This window comes from Athalia rosae, chromosome 8, assembly GCF_917208135.1.
Source record: "Athalia rosae chromosome 8, iyAthRosa1.1, whole genome shotgun sequence".
Taxonomy (NCBI): domain Eukaryota; kingdom Metazoa; phylum Arthropoda; class Insecta; order Hymenoptera; family Athaliidae; genus Athalia; species Athalia rosae.
The window spans coordinates 3,643,166-3,656,030 of NC_064033.1; the positions used below are offsets into that span (position 1 = coordinate 3,643,166).

At 38.4% G+C, this 12,865-nt stretch overlaps 2 protein-coding genes across 9 annotated transcripts; one reads left to right on the plus strand and one right to left on the minus strand.

Annotated features, from left to right (window-relative positions):
- Nucleotides 1–602: 602 nt before the first annotated feature.
- Nucleotides 603–7,657, minus strand: LOC105684995 (ubiquitin carboxyl-terminal hydrolase 35-like). 6 transcript variants are annotated; one of them, XR_007279936.1, is made up of 6 exons: nucleotides 6,008–7,657; nucleotides 5,624–5,850; nucleotides 4,559–5,509; nucleotides 3,234–3,372; nucleotides 1,594–1,744; nucleotides 603–791 (listed from the first exon to the last, which is right to left on the minus strand). XR_007279936.1 is itself a non-coding variant. In XM_020851782.2 (4 exons), the coding sequence occupies exons 1-3, from the start codon at nucleotides 7,492–7,494 to the stop codon at nucleotides 4,560–4,562; spliced, it is 2,664 nt and encodes an 887-aa protein (XP_020707441.2). In that variant the 5' UTR covers nucleotides 7,495–7,657; the 3' UTR covers nucleotides 603–791; nucleotide 4,559. The 6 variants fall into 6 exon arrangements, 2 of the variants coding, with proteins under 2 accessions (XP_020707441.2, XP_012254196.2); XR_007279935.1 differs by adding an exon at nucleotides 1,365–1,524 and having other exon boundaries at nucleotides 1,594–3,372; XR_007279934.1 differs by adding an exon at nucleotides 984–1,524 and having other exon boundaries at nucleotides 1,594–3,372.
- Nucleotides 7,658–7,731: 74 nt separating this feature from the next.
- LOC105684994 (dosage compensation regulator) lies at nucleotides 7,732–12,834 on the plus strand. Of its 3 annotated transcripts, XM_012398772.3 has the most exons (9): nucleotides 7,732–7,978; nucleotides 8,056–8,554; nucleotides 9,038–9,084; nucleotides 9,171–9,412; nucleotides 9,495–11,139; nucleotides 11,216–11,583; nucleotides 11,677–11,946; nucleotides 12,018–12,263; nucleotides 12,346–12,834. In XM_012398772.3, the coding sequence occupies exons 1-9, from the start codon at nucleotides 7,900–7,902 to the stop codon at nucleotides 12,661–12,663; spliced, it is 3,714 nt and encodes a 1,237-aa protein (XP_012254195.2). In that variant the 5' UTR covers nucleotides 7,732–7,899; the 3' UTR covers nucleotides 12,664–12,834. The 3 variants fall into 3 exon arrangements, with proteins under 3 accessions (XP_012254195.2, XP_048515742.1, XP_048515743.1); XM_048659786.1 differs by lacking the exons at nucleotides 7,732–7,978; nucleotides 8,056–8,554 and adding an exon at nucleotides 8,723–8,953; XM_048659785.1 differs by lacking the exons at nucleotides 7,732–7,978; nucleotides 9,038–9,084 and having other exon boundaries at nucleotides 8,321–8,554.
- Nucleotides 12,835–12,865: the final 31 nt, after the last annotated feature.

Consider the following 12,865-nt stretch of genomic DNA (forward strand, 5'->3'; position numbering starts at 1 on the left):
CGAAGTTTAGAATTTGAACCAAAAAAATTTTCTGAGTATCAGGAGAACAGGAAAACCGAGGAGGCTTTTCGGAATTTAGAATTTAAGCCAAAAAATTTTCCGGGTATCAGGAAAACAGGAAAACCGAGGAGGTATTCCGAGACCTGGTGCCTCATCATGTGCATGCGTTCCACCCTGTCTATTTATTCCTCGTATGAAAGAGAGAGCAACTGATGCATTGCAGGACTGACTGCATGCATGCCTGTGTCTTTGATCGTTCAATCATGCTTCAAACCGGAACCGATAATGCAGAGCTCTGGAATGCCGGCCCTGAAAATTGAATATTCGACCGAAAGTGGAGATTTGTATCAGGAGAACAGAAAACCCGAGGAGGTGGTCCGAAACTTGGTGCCTCATCATGTGCAAGCCTTTAATCCTATATATCCAATTCTACTCTTACAACTCATGATGGAGACATTACTTAGTTGCATTCAACGTCGATTAGACTACAACTTCCCAGGGGCTCCACGGTGATGGATTGTCAATGAATTTTAACACATTATTAGGAATAATTGTGACTCATTCAAATAGAAAAATATGCGTTTACAATAAATATGTTACAATGAAAATTCGAAGAGGTTTTTTATCGGATGACAATTCTAAGAAATTCACAAAGTATGTGATCTATGTCTGTATCATGAATAATATTTGGTTTTTTGTTTGGTACTCTAGTGAACAATCATGCAGAGGCAGCAATGAGTCTCAATTCCTTAATGCAGGAGAGAGATTCTCCGGAGATGCCAATATCCCATCTGTAACGAAAGAAAAAGAAGTTAATAAATGAGATACAACTGCAGCGTGGAACCATTGCGTGATGAATTATCATTAACATTGCGACATCTGGTCAAAACTGATGACATACTCCGATGGGGCTTAAACTTGTGCGTTTCTTAGGTAAGGATATAGGTATGCAAAAAGCGTACAGAGATTATCTCTGCCAATACCTCTCTTTTCATCCCGAGATAACGCCAAACCTGTGGTCTCAGATTTTCCTTGAATTTGTACCGAATTCCGACAATTTTAATCGGCGAGTATTGTATGTACGATAAAAAAGCGATTCCCTCCGGAAAAATCCAATTATCTCCAGAAACAAAAAAGTTCGATCATCAGAAAATCAAAAAAAGAGTCAATTTTCCTTGGGTTCAAGGAACGAGTTATAAAAAAAACTTATTTTCACATTGTACGCGCTAATTCGAAGCGATCTCTGCTGAAAGAATTTGATTCTCATACTTTCATATTAACCATCACTTCAAATTTGATGAGAAGAAAGCGCCGACCGATGGGAAGCATCAACACAAGATGGTCACGAGAAAGACATTGCTCACCACTGCTTATGAAAAAATTCCCGAGTTCCGGAATCCACGAAATTCCCAATGTCATAGGTCCTCCGGTAGCTTCTGATTATTAAGCACCTCTCCAAAATATGTGGATCAAACCGAACACTACTTCCCGAGTTATTACTCAATTAAAACTGGAAACTGAACTCTAAAGGATTCGGAAGACGTTACTTCTTACTAATCCTTACCAACGGATTCAAAATTCGTTGATCCTTACCCCGATGTATGACTCTCTCTTCCTCCTTGCTAGCTCCTTTTCTCTTTTCTCCAAGGATGTGCATGCTGCCATCGATGTCGCTCCTGACGACGTCGCTTCAGATGTTGCGGCGCTCCGGTAACCGAATACCGAATTACGCTTCGGCAATTGACTGTTTTAAGATTAATCGGAAGGATTCAGCTCCATTTCGCTATTTGTTTATCTTACTTTACGATTTTTTTGGTCTCGGTACGATTCTTCCAATGTGATCACTTCCCAAAGTTTATCGCCCTCTGAAAATTTGCCGCATATTGATTGGAAACAAATTTCGTAAACTTTTTTTATGAAAAACTAAACGGGTTTTTCAAGATTTTTTTCTCATATTTTTAAAAGTTCCCTGCGATCTTTTTCTACTCTTCATTCCATTTTTGGCGAAAAAAGTGAGTTTAAGAAATTATGGCATAATCTAAGAACTATGGGGCTTGAGCGAAAATGACAAAGAGATGAAAAGTTGTAGCACGGGTTCACGCTGGGATGGCCCGGAGTTTCTTCAGAATTTGTCACGCTAATTTCTTTTATTCTTGGTCGGAAGTCTGTTGATTGGAGGTACTCCATTTGAGAATGATGGGGTCGAGGACGATTCAGTCAGACAGAAAATTTGTTCATTATTCGAATTTTGATCAATTATGATTTTTTTTTAATTAGGTATTGCTAGAATTACTGCAACAATTCTCGTATAATTCTTTGGGATATGATTATCAAAATTTATCGAATGGAATTCTGAATTCAACTCAAATCTTCGTCAGTTCAGTTCTTCAGTCTTATGAGGGTTATCGGATTTAAGAAGAAAAAAACTTGGTTGGATGAAAAAAATTGTCAATCTGCAAGTCTTTCATTTCATTTTGATACAAGTTTTCCGTCCGAAAGCCCATCTCTGACATTGTCTTGAAATAATGAATATATCGATGAATTATATGCTCGGTGAGAGACTTGGAAGACTATTTTTTTTCTATTAGCCGAGTATTTTTTTGTCTCCAGTCCGTTAGCTCTTGATCTTCAACTCAACTTACGATAATTCTCCGAGCTTCATTCGATAAATTGTGATGATTATTTTCCGAAAAATTATATAAGAATTATTACAATAATTTTGGCAAAAACTCTAGAAAAAAATAAAAATTAAAACAATGAATAAATTTTCTTTCTTACTAAATTATGCTCAACTCCATCATTTTCAATGAAGCCCCTTCAATCATCGGGGTCCCGACCAACAATAAGAAAAAATAAAAATTGCGCAAAAAATTGTGAAAAAACTCCGGGCATCCCAGTGTAAACCCGTGCAACTTTTCATCTCCTTGTCATTTTCTCCAAAACCCCAAAGTTCTTAGATTATGCCACAATTTCGAAAACTCATCTTTTTTCGTAAAAAATACAATAACGGCGCGAAAAAAATCGCAGGACACTTTTTTAATAATGAAAAAGAAGCTCTTGACACACCTGTTATAATTATTAACCAATTATAATTTTTCATAAAAAAAGTAATGAAATTTTTCTCCACGGAATATGCGGAAAAAATTTAAAGCGCAATAAACTTCGGAAAATGGCCACATTGGAAAAATCGTACCGTGACCGGAAAAAATCGTGAATTCGAAAAAAAAAAATACCGAAATGAAGTTGAATCTATGCTTTTGAGAACGCCGTTCCAAAAATCCGATTATCTTGTTTTTTTATTCGGCCGTCCAACTTTTAGTGCGCCAAGAAATTTCGACAGGTTTAGCCAGAATTTCTGCCGGTAGTGTATGTCTGAGAGAAAAAAAATCCTTGTCGAGTAATTTGTACTTTCGAATAATTTATTCATAAGTTTTACGGATATCTATCAAATATACAAGACTTAACATTACAGTTATACAGTGCGCGAATTGGGTGTTTATAAGTAAAAATTATTAATAGTTTATATTTTTGTTGTTGTTTGTATTTTCCTTCTATTGGATCGAATACTGCAATAAAAAACAAATATTGTCCATCAGACAGTATAAATTTATCACAGATTTTTTTTCCATTCTCTTTCTTTCATTCGACTTCGTGTTTTATCATTACAATAATATTGTAACTACATATAAAATGCAGCTATTTACAGTGATAAGTAGATTTTAATTTATGATTGTTTGCAAGGGGAAATTCCTTGCACAGTACCTATGACATTTCTCATAGTTGTCGTTATAATCAATGTTATTTGTAATTATTATTACTATTCGAAATTTCATCTGATCATCATCGCGGACTAACTGGGACTCCTTTAATTCTATGTTCATAAAACCACAGAATAAAAGAATAATTTTTCTCCTAAATATTAATGGCATTGAGTACTGATAAGGAATTATCAATATTGAATTTCCTTTCATGAACAAATTTAGTATACAATGCCAGTAGATAATCTCTATGGGACCTTAATACCTACTCTGCCATTCACATTATGCATAAATTAAGCCACAGCCAATTAAGAGAGATTGCTCAGGCAGATGTATTATGAAGATGGTTCAAAATTACTTGTACTGAATGAAAAACTCTTACTTCTTTTCTCATAATGTAAGGTAGCAGCAGCCTGTCAGCCTTGATTCTTATTTTACTATACATACTTTTTAATAATCCTAGCTAAGTTATAAACTCTTGGTTGCGAGCAGTCAGCAATTTGCATACCAATATAGCGACGCTCAAAACTATTACTCCAGATACAAATTACAGTCACCTTTCACTCCTAATACGTAAGTACGAAATAAAATTTTATCTTTCAACTAAATTGAATTGTGACAATTTTAAAACTGGACATGATTTACCTAAGAGCCATCAGCTCAGCTTGAGGCTCTGCAAATTTATACGAGCCCTCAATTCATAAGTAATATAATTTACAATGCTATGCCCAATTTATTATGTTTCCCACCACGTTATAATGCTGGAAGAACAACGACTATTGATTGGATAATAAACTTACCTCAAAATAGAAAACGGTTGGTTGGAATACCAACAGCGCTTCGACAACTGCTTGGAGGTGGGTTTTCGTCATCAGAATTGTCCTGCCGTCCGAGGAGTGGCATCGGTTGCCGATTATGCTGACTTCGTTTCCGCTCAGCTTGATGCTTCAACTCATCCATGTAGGCAATCGTATCCATAGCTATCAAATCCTGTACACGTTTGTTCAAAGTCGATAATTCTGGAAGGTCTTCGAGCTGTACGCTGTCCACGGACGGACTTTTCGCATAGAATAATATGTAAGGTGTGTCAGGAGGCTCCAAGGATTTGAAGTCTTCCAATGTACTGTGCAGTACAAAACTGTCGTTGAATTTGTACCAGGTGTTTTTGGAATCACAGGCATACGTAAAGTAATGACCGTAATCCATGCTGTAGCCCGAATGTACAACTGCAGCGTATAAATTATACGTTTCTGTTGTAATACCGGACTGCGACAACACTGGTAACTGTATACTCTCATTGTACATAACTTTGTGTCTCAGTTTAGTACGCAAACGACTTTCAAGGTCATAGTGAAAATGTTTCAAAGTAAGTATCAAGTGCGAGGGAGCCTGCAGGATTTTTATCATTCTCTGAGCGTCGCAAAGCTTCATACATTTGTCGCAACGGTATTTGTTTTCTCCTGTCAGCTTCTCTGGCGTCAGATAATAATTTATCAGATCCTGTACCGAAACCTCTTGGTTCTCAGGTACCTCTGCCGGAAAACAAAGTTGCAAGTCTCGGAATTTATCCGTATTGTGGGAGCTTGTATCGCATTGAGCACATTGATACGTAATCTTTGACTCTCCGCCAAATACCCTGTGAACGAGAAATACTTGCAAACTTCCCTCCTCACCCCCGACAGACTGAATCCCACTATCTGTAGAATCGGAGTGAGAGTCACTGAGCTGCTGAGTTTGGGCCAAATCTTCACCTAAAGAGACAAAAGCAACAACAAATAGATCACTGCGTATTTTTAGAAAATGCTTCCGTAGTTTGCAAGTTCATCATCTTCAGGTAAATTTAAGCAAAAATGATATCTATTTACCCTGGCTGAAATCAGCTAATGACTGCGTCTTTCGTTGCAAGACAATTCCTTCGGTTAGATCTTCTTCAGTCGTCCAACGTTTGATAACTGGCCCACCATTTCCTGTTTCTTCTGTTTCCCCACTCATCTGTTCTTCATCCTTAGATTTTTCTTCATTGTTCATCTCACTGCCAGCACACCGGATGGTTGATGTTTTCTCTTGCTCGTACAAAACGTCCAAGAGGTGACTATCAAAACATAAATATAAACAAACATTAATCACTGTCTGAATTAGGATCTTTTAGAGGGCATAAGCAAACAATTAATGCAATTCCTAAGATAGTGACTCATTTTTTACCCAAGGAAAGCAACAAATACCAAAATGTGAGTCAGAAAATAAGTTACCATAAAAATTCAGAGCTATCCTGCTGTTGTCCAGGCATGAAGTATGTAGGTCGGGATGCAAGTAATATTTCATTGGGTGCCAATGAGACTCTCTTTGAGTACAGAAGCAGCGCGAATAGATTCTCAAGTTTTTTAAGAACAGGTTGGTCTGCAAGTTCCTCAGAATTTTCCACCTTGCGATTGAGCACCTCATGGCAGAATTGTCTAGTCATGAGCAATGCTTGGAGGACGCTGTTCATATAGCATGTATTTCCCAAATTAGTGAGACCAACTTTACCAGAATTTGATTTAATGCTAACTGGTTCAATTTCTTCAAGCTCATCCATCCATACAGGACCACTAACTATCTCATGAACAGTAAGTATACGAGGTTTGACTGGCAGGCTATCCTGCAGACAATTGTAGAATGCATAACCAGGAAACCGAATCATAAGAGCAGTAGAAACGTCAACGATATTCTGGACACATTCCTTTCCTAAATCTGAGTCATCTTTCATGAGGTGCAGCATCATGGTCTTGATTCTTTTTGATATTTTATGAAATAAGCGTGGTGTACTTTGTCTCTCCAAAATATAGAACACAATTGATGATAAATTTTGCCTTCCCATTGGCAAAAGTAATGCAATGAAAAGTCGTTCTAAAGTAGCATCTGTTACTTCTTTTAATATGGAATACTTTCGTTTTGCTTCTAGTTCTTGTATGAATGCCATGACCCAGATACCAAGTCGATCGCCTCGAAGCCATTTCGTTGACCATGAACAAAGTACTTTTAACGCTTGAACAAGTTGCTGATCTCCTCTTGATTCGGATAAGATACATTGAACGGCTTGTGGGATTACGGAAGCATCCACCAGTTGTAGTATGATGACCAGTGCTGTTCCTGGCTCCTCAGTTCTAGCCGTATCAGATATGATATCATAAAAGACAGCGAAGCATGCGATTATCAAATTGACTCGTTCAGGGCATTTTTCGTTTGAGCATAAATGCATGAGAAAATTTTGTATCTTGGCAGCATTTTCATTAAATTCTAATATTTTCTTCGGTTCGGTTGGCATCCGCAGGGTAGCGAGACATATGACAATTGCTTCACAAAGTTTTATGTGATTGGCAGACATCGGTAAATAGCAATCATGGGCTAGGAGTACTTCGATGATTGATACCAAGAGGTTGATATCCGTTGTTGCGGCAGTTTTGATAAACACTGCTACATCGTTTGTCAGTGAATCTCGTTCGAATGTATCCTCGGTGAAATATTTTGCGAACCAATTCATGACACGCGAGATTTCGTAGTAGTTTGACACCCATACTTGACCGTTCAATATTTTTCGCAGAATAACTCCGTCTCTTAGTAAATACTTCAAATCGTGAGACGCCCTTTCAAACTCGGTCAGCTTTGACCAGCCTACATCAATCTCTTCTGTTGTATCTGACAAGATCATACGCAGGCACTTCTCAAACCCACTTGTCATTTCTTGATTATTATCCATTTTCAAATATTTCAATATCTCTGTTCACTGGTTACTCTCCGAACAATGACTTATCCTATTTAACAGTTATTAATAAATACTATTTTTAACCTCAACACGAATGACTACGATCAAAACCAAAGAGATGATTTTTATGACATTACAACCATAGATATATGTAGCCATAATTATTCTATCCCTCAGAGCTTCGACTCAACACCGATGGGTCGCACTAGACTACTTATGAGAATGGCAACAAAGAACTCAAGCACGAACCTTGGTTTGTGAGATTTCGAGGATAATAATATCAAGCAACAGTGATTCTCAAATCTCACAAGATTGCGAGTACTTTAAAACAATCCAAAGCGTTATCATAAGCTCTCTTTTTGTATGAATTCAATAATTGCTTTCAATTGAAAGTTGATCATGGGTGACATAAAAGCATTTTTGCATCAGTGGTGTGCTAAAAACGGGCATGATCCGCAATTTGACGTTAGACCGACAGGTAATTGAAATGTAATTTGATAAACAGACGATTACTATACCCTTTTTAATCCTTTTCGTTTTGGATAATATTTAAAGGTCCCAAAAATCGACAACGATTCTTGTGTGAGCTTCGGGTTACTGGCTATAATTATGTCGGGGCAGGTAACTCAACAAATAAAAAAGATGCCCAGGGTAACGCGGCTCGTGATTTTGTCAACTATCTCGTTCGCATGGCAATTGTCAACTCCAAGGATATACCTGTGGATACTGCCGCTCCTGCTCAGACGTCAGGGCCTATTGAAGCAACCTCAGCTTCCCCAGTGCCTATGAGGCCAGTTTTTCAAGATGGAATGGGACCCAATGAAATGGGTCAAGCATACAGACCATACAATGGAAGTGGACAAAGAAATTATACGTATATTGATAGGATTGCAGAGCAGAAGAAAGTTGAGGAAGCTGAAGATTTGGACGTTAATGCTGCAATCCATGGAAATTGGACAATAGAAAATGCAAAGTCTAAGCTCCATCAGTTTATGCAAACTAATAAAATTAATGCTGACTATAAATATACCCCTGTTGGGCCAGATCACACGAGGTATTATTATCATTACTTGAATATCGTAACAATTCTGATGAAATTTATACATTCAGAGCAAGTCAGACAAGTTTTTGGCTCTAATTTGTCAAGGATTTATAGGACTTGCTGTGAACACAGATTCAACAAAGTATTTTCAATCCATTCTTAATGATACTTTGTGAAACGATATTTCATTCATTATGCTAATCTATAATACTTAGAGGCTATTTCGGAGCACACTATTCACATTTAGTAATGAAGGCCAGTTCATAAGCATTGAATACAATACTTATGAGTAGGCCACCAGACAGAATATAACCAAATCCATTATTTGAATACTAAAATGATGGTTCTGGTGCTGTCAACTGTTGCAGCTTGAACAATGTGCTCCGATTTGGTTTCTGAATAAATTGAGTGGTAAGAATGATGCTAGAATTCACTTGGTTCAACTATTGTCTTGTAGCATTTCGCACTTAAATAATCCCTTTCTTCATTATCCAGGAGCTTTCTGGCTGAAATGTCGATTTATGTGAAACAACTTGGGCGAAGTATGTATCAGATGCAATTGTTCAAGCAAAACAAGTTGGTTATATTGAAATTTCTGAACGTTGTGGCAATGAAAAAATATTTTCAGATGTCACGGGCCGCGAAACTGGGTCCAACAAACAAACAGCATCCAAAAGTTGTGCTTTATCCCTTATTCGCCAGCTATATCATCTTGGTATCATTGAGGCATTCAGTGGTACGATGAAAAAAAATAAGGAAGGTGAAATCATGAAACCTTATCCTGTCAAAGTTTCACCTGAATTGGAAGCGCAGGTTCACGAGGTTCTACAGGGTCTAGAAATTACACCCATCAGTAATTTCAATTCTCCAGTACATAAATTTTTACTTAAATTTTTGGGATATCTTGATACTGCAGCTATGGATAAATTACCATCACATCCACTTACTACAGACGGAGACATCAGAGCCTGACAAGAATTCAAGTCCTGCTGCTGGCGTATCATTGATAACAAATCGGGTCTTGGACGATTTTATTTCATCTAAGCCTCAACCAGCTGGTGTAGTGAGCTGGTCTCCACCTCAACAAAACTGGAATCCATGGACTGGCTGCAACATTGACGAAGGACCACTGGCTTCAATAGACTTGGACAAATTGTCCGAGGATATAATGCTTGATCTCAAAGACCGGCAGCAACAAGACACTGTTTTGCAAAACTCTATCCAGGACCGATCAAAACTGCCGGTTTTTGCTAAAAGGAATGAAATTATGGCTGCCATTAATGATAACCCAGTTATTATCATCAGGGGTAACACGGGCTGTGGTAAAACCACACAGGTGTGTCAATTCATCCTGGATGATTACATAGCTTCAGGACAAGGCGCATATTGCAGTATAGCTATCACACAGCCAAGACGAATATCGGCTGTCTCTGTAGCAGACCGGGTTGCTTCTGAACGGTGTGAATCTATAGGTCAAGCTGTAGGATATTCAGTGAGATTTGAATCTTGTCTTCCAAGACCTTACGCCAGTATGATGTTTTGTACGGTTGGAGTACTCTTAAAAAAATTGGAAGGAGGCCTCAGAGGAGTGTCGCATGTTATCGTCGACGAAATTCACGAAAGGGATGTGAATTCAGACTTTATAATGGTCATTCTCCGAGATATGATTCATCTATACCCAGATCTGCGAGTAATCCTCATGTCTGCTACCATTGACACTACTTTGTTCAGTGAATACTTCAATAAATGCCCAGTTATTGAAATCCCTGGTCGAGCTTATCCAGTGCAACAGTACTTCCTTGAAGACTGTGTCCAGATGACTAATTTTGTGCCACCAGCAGACACTCGAAAAAGGAAGAATCGGGACTCCGAAGATAACTCAGCTGAGGGCGAGCAGGAAGAGAATTGCAATAGAATGATCGGCGCCAATTATTCAATCCAGACGAAGAATGCAATGGCACAGATAAGCGAAAAAGAGATCAGTTTTGAACTCATTGAAGCCATTTTAGAATACATTAAAAATCAAGAAATTCCCGGGGCTGTGCTAATATTTCTACCAGGTTGGAATCTAATATTCGCCCTGATGAAACACTTGCAGCAACATCCGTTGTTGGGTGGCTCAGGCTACATAATTATTCCATTACATTCTCAGCTGCCCAGGGAAGACCAACGTAAAGTATTCGATCCAGTGCCAGATGGTGTAACGAAAATAATTTTGGCAACAAATATAGCTGAAACTTCCATCACAATCAATGATGTGGTTTACGTTATCGACTCTTGTAAAGCCAAGATGAAGCTATTTACATCGCACAATAATATGACTAATTACGCTACCGTATGGGCAAGCAGAACTAATTTGGAACAGCGTAAAGGCCGAGCCGGTCGGGTTAAACCTGGATTCTGCTTTCATCTCTGCTCTCGTGCTCGATATGAAAAAATGGATGAACACGTTACTCCAGAAATGTTCAGAACGCCTTTGCACGAGTTAGCACTCAGTATTAAACTCTTGAGACTAGGAAGCATTGGACAATTTTTATCCAAAGCAATTGAACCTCCACCAATTGATGCCGTCATTGAGGCTGAAGTTCTTTTGCGAGGTACAACGCGAGTGACTCAATGAGGTATATCATTATTCGTTTTCTCTGCAATTGACTAATAATTCTTCATATTCAGAGATGAAATGCTTGGACTCCAATGATGAATTGACTCCCCTTGGTAAAATATTGGCTCGACTTCCAATCGAACCACGTTTGGGTAAAATGATGATTCTTGGGTGCATATTCAGAGTTGGTGATGCGTTATCGACCATGGCAGCTAACAGCACTACTCTCCCAGAAGTTTATAACATGGGGCCAGACATGAGAAGATTATCCTACCAGCAAAAGTGGTTTGCTGGGGCCAGATACAGCGACCACGTCGCTATGCTTCATGCATTTCAAGCTTGGGAAGAGACCAGGGGTGGTGGAGAATATGCAGAACAGACTTTCTGTGACTCCAAAAATCTTAGCCTTCCAACACTCAGAGTAACTTGGGAAGCTAAGGTGCCAAGTTATTAGCATACATCAACAATTCTGAGAATCCAAAAGTAATCTGCAAATGACCCATCTACAAGTTTTCAATTTCTTTAATTTCAGAATCAACTGCAAAGTCTTCTACAGAGCACTGGATTCCCTGAGGAAACACTCTGCCCTACACCTCTGAACTATCAAGCTGGAGCAGATGTACGACTCGACACAATAACTGCATTGTTGTGCATGGGTCTATATCCGAACGTCTGTTTTCACAAAGAAAAACGCAAGGTCCTGACCACAGAATTTAAGTCAGCGTTGATCCATAAAACATCAGTTAACTGTAGTAACTTTGAGCAAAATTTTCCATTCCCATTTTTCGTATTTGGTGAAAAGGTAAGAAATAATAATTAGATTAAAGAATAGATAATTCATTACACCTCTGACCTTTGACCAAATATTTTCAGATTCGAACTCGGGCTGTTTCCTGCAAGCAAATGACTATGGTGTCACCAATTCATTTGCTCTTATTTGGGTCTCGCAGAGTCGAATATATCGACGGTGTAGTTAGGCTAGACAATTGGATTAACTTAGATATGAAACCGACAACAGCTGCTGCAATTGTGGCTCTCAGACCAGCCTTGGAAGGCTTAGTTATTAGAGCTAGTAAAGATCCAGAAACGATTTTGGAACTGAGTCCACTAGATGAAAAGGTACTGCACTAGAATGGTGCGAAAATCTAACTGTACCAGTGTAACAGAGAGAAAGTGAACTTTTGTTTCACTAATATTACAGGTATTAGCAGTGATCAAGGCAATCTGTGGTATGAATGCCTGCCGATACGAAATGGACCCAATAACTGGAGGAGGTTTTCAGTCTCAGAGACCACCAAGAGGTCACTCAACCGGTTTTAATTCAGGTGGTAACGGACCGCCACATAAAATGTTTCGGGACAATAATAATCAGGGCGGAAGAGGTTTTGGGTTTGGAGGAAACAACTTGAGGGGTGGACGATTCAATTCTCCTGGGCGAAGTGCCTATAATAGTGGCGGTGGTTTCATACGTAGAGGAAACAGCAATTACAGTGGCGGATATAGTGGCAGATATTATTAAACTTTCAATTGTTAATATGTCATTTACAATTATGCAATGCTGTTATCTACATTACAGTCATCAATAATCTATTCGAATTCAACTATGTCAACTCATGATTTTAGTTTTAATTTGTTTAGCAATGAGACCATCAATGATCAAATAATAAATAAATCTATCGAGCTAAAAAAATTGGAAGCGACTAATTTGATGAATAATTCAG

Coding starts and splice junctions, on each gene's coding strand:
- LOC105684995 (XM_020851782.2), bottom strand. CDS start 7,494: ATGGATAATAATCAAGAAATGACAAGTGGGTTTGAGAAGTGCCTGCGT. Junction 5,851..6,007: donor GATAGCTCTGAATTTTTATG/GTAACTTATTTT, acceptor ATGTTTTGATAG/TCACCTCTTGGACGTTTTGT. Junction 5,510..5,623: donor ATTAGCTGATTTCAGCCAGG/GTAAATAGATAT, acceptor TTGTCTCTTTAG/GTGAAGATTTGGCCCAAACT.
- LOC105684994 (XM_012398772.3), top strand. CDS start 7,900: ATGGGTGACATAAAAGCATTTTTGCATCAGTGGTGTGCTAAAAACGGG. Junction 8,555..9,037: donor GTTGGGCCAGATCACACGAG/GTATTATTATCA, acceptor TTCATTATCCAG/GAGCTTTCTGGCTGAAATGT. Junction 9,085..9,170: donor TGTGAAACAACTTGGGCGAA/GTATGTATCAGA, acceptor AAATATTTTCAG/ATGTCACGGGCCGCGAAACT.